This window comes from Chenopodium album, chromosome 3 (genome assembly GCF_948465745.1).
Source record: "Chenopodium album chromosome 3, dcCheAlbu1.1, whole genome shotgun sequence".
NCBI classification, from domain to species: domain Eukaryota; kingdom Viridiplantae; phylum Streptophyta; class Magnoliopsida; order Caryophyllales; family Amaranthaceae; genus Chenopodium; species Chenopodium album.
This window is the reverse complement of record NC_137836.1, coordinates 66,566,559-66,574,382: the sequence shown is the minus strand read 5'-3', so window position 1 is coordinate 66,574,382 and position 7,824 is coordinate 66,566,559. Positions and strand designations below refer to the sequence as shown.

The 7,824-nt window shown below is 42.5% G+C and overlaps 3 protein-coding genes across 3 annotated transcripts; all 3 read left to right on the top strand.

Moving 5' to 3' along the window:
* The first annotated feature begins 1,327 nt into the window (after positions 1-1,327).
* On the top strand, positions 1,328-2,173 carry LOC145625240 (uncharacterized). The gene has a single exon (XM_081678308.1). The coding sequence runs from the start codon at positions 1,328-1,330 to the stop codon at positions 2,171-2,173; it is 846 nt and encodes a 281-aa protein (XP_081534434.1).
* Positions 2,174-3,517: 1,344 nt separating this feature from the next.
* LOC145625239 (uncharacterized) lies at positions 3,518-4,156 on the top strand. Its single transcript, XM_081678307.1, has one exon. The coding sequence runs from the start codon at positions 3,518-3,520 to the stop codon at positions 4,154-4,156; it is 639 nt and encodes a 212-aa protein (XP_081534433.1).
* Positions 4,157-4,928: 772 nt separating this feature from the next.
* LOC145625238 (uncharacterized) lies at positions 4,929-5,381 on the top strand. Its single transcript, XM_081678306.1, has one exon. The coding sequence runs from the start codon at positions 4,929-4,931 to the stop codon at positions 5,379-5,381; it is 453 nt and encodes a 150-aa protein (XP_081534432.1).
* The last annotated feature ends 2,443 nt before the right edge of the window (positions 5,382-7,824 follow it).

The window sequence follows — 7,824 nt, the reverse complement described above, 5'->3', positions numbered from 1 at the left end:
CCGAGGAACCACTCGCAATAATTAAAATCATAAAGCATAAATAAATAATCACAAAGAAAAGATAACGAATCTTACCCTCGAAGCGAGCTTCGCCCAAAAACCAGGGCTCTTACTTGAAAGCTACGAGCACGTCAAGCGCCGCGCCTCCGACGGTATCCACCCACAAAGGACGAACACGACTTTAAGGTCCGCTACCTTGGAGTTAGCAAGGTCCGACCAAAACCCGAGTGTTATATGAGTTTAAGAGTTTTCCCAAAAATTATGGAATGATCTTTTTAACTCCCACTCAAGCAAAGAATTCTCAAGCCATGCCATGACTATTTATAAGGAAGTATGCCTTGTGAATTTCACTCATCTTTCAATGTGGGACTTTTCACAAAAAGATCCCACATGGAAAGATTGGTGAATTCAACCCTTAGTTAAATAAACAAAGGAACAAGTAACAAGTGTCACATGGTTAGGTGTGGACCACTTTCTCACTTGGTCCCCAAGGCATTTCACATGCAATGTGAACTAACCATGTGTCACCCAACCTTGAGCCCCAAGTTGGGTTCGGTTGGCCCATTTTATTTTGGCCCGTGTCCATGACCCATCAACCCGGGTCCACGGCCATTGCCACATGTGTCGCCACCATGGCGCTGCCACGTGGCACGCTGCCACTTGGTGGCTGCCAATGTGGCGGCTGCCAACGTGGCGGCTGCCAACGTGGCGGCCACGTGTGCTGCCACATGGCGTTTTGCCATGTGTGCTGCCACGTGGCATGCTCCTATTGGCCATGCATTCCTAGCCTTTTGCGTGGCTAGGATTTTACTTGTTACTTGATGCATTTTCCCGTCTCGCCAAATCCTAAATTTTGGCTCGACATTTGAGATTCTCCGACGCTCGGTTTCGACGCTCCAAGCTCGAATTTTCGACGTCTAAATGTTTAACACTCGGGCGACGAATTAATTTCTTCCGAATTAATTCGTCGAGTCAGTTCGTATATTTTGCTTGGGTGTGACCCGAAGGGTTCAGTCAAGATTAAGCTGTAATATTAATTATATTAATATTACTGATCGGAAGCGGCCTCCACCCAGGCATTCCGATCACTTGACCTTGCTGAATATATTAGCTTTCTAATAATTCTGAACCCGCTATCAGAATAATACACTTGTTCGAAGGACACCATTCCTTTCAGTCGTATCAGCGTTCCCGCTTAGATGAGGGATCAGTCAATGCTGTCGAAGTAGAATTTTCCGATTGAAGGGAAGATCCTGAACTCCCACCTAAGTTACATGAGTATTGCTTCAATGTTAACCTTGCAGGAGTAATTAGGACCCTAAATAAGATGGGAGATACTGTGCAATGGCCCAGGAAGAGTGACATGCCTGGAGAGAAGAAAGATTCGTCCAGATGGTGTGATTTCCATTCAGATATCGGTCACACTACTGATGAATGTGTCGCGCTCAGAAAAGAAGTTGCATACCTTCTAAAAAAGGGCTACCTCAAAGAACTCCTATCAGATAAATCTAAAGCTTCAGGGAGGGAAAGAGAATCTAAGCAAGGAGGTCCTCCACCTCCGCCTCCAATTGTCAAAACCATCTGTTTCATTTCAGGAGGATCAGAAGTATGTGGTTTAACGTATTCTGCAGCAAAGCGGCATGCAAAGGATCAACCTGGCAAGAGGGAGAAATCCAAGATTGACATTCCCATAATGTTTGAAGAAAGCGATGTAGTAGAAGGCCATCATGACGGCCTAGTGATTTCACTCCCAGTTGGAAACTACATGATCAAGCGAATCCTAGTGGACAATGGAAGCTCTACAAACATCATCATGCTTGACACTCTGAAACATATGAACATAGACGAAAAGAACATCGTCAACAAGTCAACAATGTTAGTGGGATTCAGTGGGGAAACCAAGAACACAAGTGGAGAGATTACATTGGCCACGTACGCAAAAGGAATCAACCTACAGGTCAAGTTCCTAGTGATTGACACTCTATCTTCGTACAATATGATCTTAGGCAGACCCTGGATACATGAGATGAAGGCCATCCCCTCTACATACCATCAAGTCATTAAGTTTCCTACTAGGTGGGGTATTCAAGAAATCAGAGGAGATCCTAGGGAAGCCAAGGAATGTTACAAGATCGCACTAAAAGCAACATCTGCAGAAAAGAGTTCAGCATAGCAATCAGAGGGTCAGCTGAGCCATGAAAAGTTAAGCATAGCAGAGGAACAAGAAGCTACATAAGTCCAGTTGAACCCCAAACATCCAGACCAAAAGGTAAGAATAGGATCAGAATTGAAGTCAGAACTCAGACAACAAATATATGACTTTTTAGAAGAGGAAAAAGATGTATTCGCTTGGACCCATGAAGACATGAAAGGCATCTCTCCAAACCTAATTACTCACAAGCTGAATGTAGATCCACCACATACACCAGTAAAGCAGAAGAGAAGGAAATTTGCGCCAGAAAGGAACAAGATTATTAATGAGGAAATCCAGAACCTATTGAAGACTGGAAAGATCAGAGAAGTAAAGTACCCAGAATGGCTTGCTAATGTAGTAGTAGTCAGGAAGAAGAACGGAAAATGGCGCATCTGTATAGACTTCACAGATATCAACAAGGCATGCCCAAAAGATCCGTTCCCTCTACCTCATATTGATGCCATGGTAGACGCCACAGCAGGGCATGAGTTATTATCCTTCATGGACGCGTACAGTGGTTACAAATAAATCCTCATGCACAAGGATGACCAAGAGAAAACCGCTTTCATTACTAGTCAAGGAATATACTGCTACAAAGTAATGCCTTTTGGATTGAAGAATGTAAGAGCAACATATCAAAGGTTGGTGAACAAGATGTTTGAAGAGCAAATAGGGAATACAATAGAGGTCTACATAGACAACATGGTATTAAAGTCCAAAAAGGCAGAAGATTACGTCAGAGACCTTAGAGAAGCATTTGCCATCCTGAAGCAGTACAGCATGAAGTTGAACCCCACAAAATGTACATTTGGAGTACAGTCAGGAAAGTTCCTGGGATACATGGTTACGCAAAGAGGAATAGAAGCCAGCCCAGACCAAGTCAAATCCATCATAGACCTAGAGCGACCAAAGTCGAAGAAGGAAGTACAGAGCTTAACAGGGAAAATCGTAGCATTGAATAGGTTCATTTCAAAATCTTCAGACAAGAATAGAGCCTTTTACGAAGTATTGAAGAAGAATAAGGAATTCAAATGGGAGCAGGAGCACGACGAAACATTTCAGAAGCTGAAAGAATACTTGGCCAACCCATTGATTCTCTCTAAGCCTAAGGAAGGAGAGCCACTCCAGCTATACCTCACAAGAGAAGAGGACAAGGAGTAATTCCCAATCTACTACGTAAGCAAAACCCTACTCAGTGCGGAAACAAGGTATGCGTCATTAGAGAAGATCATTTTAGCCTTAGTTACTGCTTCAGTGAAGTTACGCCCATACTTTGAAAGCCACTCCATACGAGTACGCACCAACTACCCCATCAAAGCTATCATGAGAAAGCCAGAAATGTCAGAAAGGATGGAGAAATGGGCCTTACATCTGAGCAGGTACGATATACAGTACGAGCCCAGGACAGCAATCAAATCACAAGCCTTGGCAGACTTCGTAGCAGACTTCAGCCCAACTCTTAAGGAAGAAGCACCAAAAGAAATATTGGCACTACAGGAACCAAAAGCTACACAAAAGTGGATACTCCACACAGATGGCGCAACAAACATACACGGAGTAGCCCTAGGAATAGTACTGACATCACCCCAAGGAGACAAGATAGCACAAGTAATAAGGTGCAACTTCAAAGCCACCAATAATGAAGCTGAATGCGAAGCGCTGATCACAGGATTAACCGTTGCAAAGGACATGAAGATACAACATCTAGATGTAATTTCAGACTCCTTACTCATGGTAAATCAAGTTAACGGAGAATATGCAGCAAAGGATGCCAGGATGGTAGCCTACCTGGAAGTCACAAAGAAGCTCATTAAAGAGTTCAAGGAATTCAAGATAGATCAAGTACCCAGAAACTTGAACACTGAAGCAGACGCACTAGCAAACTTGGGATCAAACATCAACCCAGAAGAATTTGGAGCTATCCCCCTAGTGCACGTACTCTCTCCAGCCATAGAGAAATAATCAACTGTGAGTGTCTAAAAAGTTCAAGAAAACCTTACAGAGAAAGAAGGCAGCAGCTGGACAACACCACTGAAAGAATACCTCTAGGACATGACGAAACCAACAGGGAAAGTAGCAGCTCAAGCACTTGCTCAAAAAGCCTCCAAGTATTGCCTAATCAGCAATGTACACTTTAAGAAATCTGCAGCAGGCCCCTTCTTACGATGCCTAGAAGTAAAGGAAGCACAGCAAGTCTTACAGTCTTTACACAGTGGAGAGTGTTGAAATCATTCTGGAGGAAGGAATTTAGCCAACAGAGCACTTAGAATGGGATACTACTGGCCCAGCATGAGAAAGGATGCAGCAGAATTCGCCAAGAGGTGCCTAGCATGCCAGAAGCACGCACCCTTGATGCACAGGCCATCAGAAGAGCTACATCCACACACTGACACCTTGGCCATTCATGAAGTAGGGAATGGATATAGTAAAACTTCCTCCATCATCAGGACAAAGAGTATACTTCTTTGCAATGACAGAATACTTTTTAAAATGGATCGAAGCAGAAGCATACAAGGAAATCAAGGATAAGCACGTCATATCGTTTATAAAAAGAAACATCCTAAGTAGATTTGGGGTACCAGCAGAGATCATTACAGACAATGGATCCCAGTTCATCAGCAATAAGACTACAAAGTTCTGTAAGGAATGGAACATCTCCCTCATCACGTCTACACCTAGGTACCCACAAGCAAATGGACAGGCATAGTCAAGCAATAAAGTCCTCATAGGTAACATGAAAAAAAGGCTGGAAGGAGCAAAAGGGAAATGGGCAGACGAACTACCCAACATACTCTGGGCAGACACAACAACCCCAAAAGGTGCTTTAGGCCACACCCAATTCTCGTTGGTGTACGGATGTGAAGCAGTGATCCCAACAGAGGTAGAGGTCCCCACAGCAAGATACGTGTTAATGACAGAAGAAAGGAATCAAGAAAAATTAATTCACAACCTAGACACAGTGGAAGAACTTAGAGAAGACGCAAAACTGAGAATGGCAGCATATCAGCAAGAAGTAGCAAGATCCTTCAACAAGAATGTCAGAACAAAAGTCTTCAAGTTGGGAAATTGGGTTCTCAGAAAGGTATACGAAAATACAAGGGAAACAAACGCAGGGAAATTAGCACCCAACTGGGAAGGACATTACCAGATCATTAAGGTGGTAGGAAATGAAGCCTACAGACTCTGAAATGCAGAAGGAAAAGAGGTACATCGAAGCTGGAATGCAGCGCACTTAAAGCTATATCATTTCTGAGGAGCGAAGGTACGTAGTTATCATCTCGATTTTATCTCTTTTTAAAAAAAAAACACAAAAAAAAGAAGAAAAACAGAAAAGCACAAAAATCTCTAACAGCCAAAATCAGCACGAAAGGTACTCCTCTCTACTCACACTTTGTCAATTCAATTTATGATCATTACGAGTACTAACTTTGGCATCGGAGGGCCGTTGGGGAAACCCACGACCACCCCTCATAATATTCTGTTTTGCAAAGAGCAACACCTACACTACTAGGCAAGAGCACAACAGGTCATCACAGAGCAAGGGTTAATCATCCTTGCAAGGAACAAACCAACTGTCCTCACAGAAAAAGCAAACACATGTAAGCAACACTACATTCATAATACAACTGTAATACAACTGCAGTACGACCGTAAGACAACAATGATACAGTAAGAAACATAAACACAGATCAACATAGCAAAAGAGGCAGAATTACTTAGTTGCAAAGCAACAAAACAGACAAATTATCCAGCTACAAAAGTGTAGCACAAAGACAAAATAAAAATTATCCAACTGCACCAAGGCAGTAAAAATTAACATCCTTCAAAGTTAACAATTTTTTTTGAAGGTGACACAGCACCATTGAAACTAATTCTCATCCATGTTATCAGCAGGGACCACTTCCTCAGCAACAGGCTTCGTACTCTCCGAGACATCCCTGACCTCGGCGTTGTGAGGAGAATTCACTTCCTCATCAGCATAGCTCAGCAACAATGTGCCAGGAGCAGCAGTCCCTGCAGGAAATGCAACCTCAAAAGCAGCCTTATCAGCATCATAATCCCAGGCCTCATGCTTTCTTTGCTGAAACTCCTCCATCCTTTCAAGACGAGCTTTCCCGAAGTAATACGCTACAACATCAACAGCCTCGTTTCCAGCCTCCTTCAAGGTTCTCTTCAGCCCATCATGTTCAGTAATGCATTCCCTATGCCTAGCACGTTCAGTCTTCAGAGCATCAATAGCAGCCTTGTACTTGTCAGAAAGAGCATCACGCTCCTTCTTCATAGCCTCATACACTCGAGTAAACTCTGACACTTTGCCCAGTATGCCCAAAAAAGACTGAAGGCTCTGCAGAATACGGAATCAAGTAAGAGATGCGCAATCCGATATAACCATGTTTATTAAATTTTTGTTTTATTTTTCGGAGTATACCATACCTGGAAAGACTGCACAGCAGCCTCTTGAGAAAGGTCAGCAAAAGTCTGCGAGGACTGACGATCCTTGAAGGACAGAAACAGTAGGGTATCCACATGCGGAGCCAAGGAATCAAAAGAGAAATCGGCAGCATCAACATCAATAGGCACCTCCAACTTCCTCTTAAGGCCAGTGCGAGGTGGAGGTGGAGCAGGACCGCTCTTTGGAGCAATCGTTTTGAGATGAACGGCCTCAGTAGTTTGAGGAGAGGAGCAAAGTTTAAGGCGACCTAAGAGAGAGGATGAACTAAGAAGGTCATGAGACCTTAGTGACCTTGAAGTATCTACAAGGAACATGGCAGAATTCAAAAGGGGATACAACAAGGAACATAACAAACATACTCAACAAGGAACATAACAAACATACTCAGCAGGGAATATAACAAACATACTCAACAAGGAACATAACAAACACATCCAGCAAGGTACATAACCACCTCAGAAAGGACAAACGAATTGAGAACCAAGTAAATCATTAACAAGGGTGAAACAGACATGATTCCGTATTCATCTACAGGGAACGACACAACAAAAATCACAAGCACATCAGAGAAGAGAGAGAAAATACCTGGTGAAAATTGAAATTGGGGCAAAGCAATGAAGTGATTAGACAAGAGCCTACACACCCAATAAATACCAAAGAAAGAAATAAACCGCCATGTACGGTTATCAAGGAAGTTGCTTTAAAACTGCCACCACGTTTCCTATTTTGCTAATCGTTGAAATAATTTCTGAAAAATTCAAAATCCTTCCAACGGCTTTTTAGGTAATTTTCACTTCCAAATACTTGAAAATAAAAATTAGGGGCAATTGTTGGGCCTGTATTATCACACGACCCATTGTACTTAGGGCACCAATCCAAGGCCAATAAATCAACAAGAATACGCAAAACAACTTGATTGAAATAAACAAGGAAAGCAGCATCAAGCATATCAATCAAGGAGATACTTGCCAAAGATACACCTACAGAGCAGGAAACAAGATAAATCAAGAAGATCTTATACATTTCAAAGATATTCTGAATATATTTGTAAACCCTAGAGATCCCTAGGTATAAATAAGAAGAATTAAACATTTTAACACTCATGTACGTTCGCATATACTTAAATATGAACAATTTGCTCTACTTTTATCCACGGAATTGTGTCCCTACTGAACAA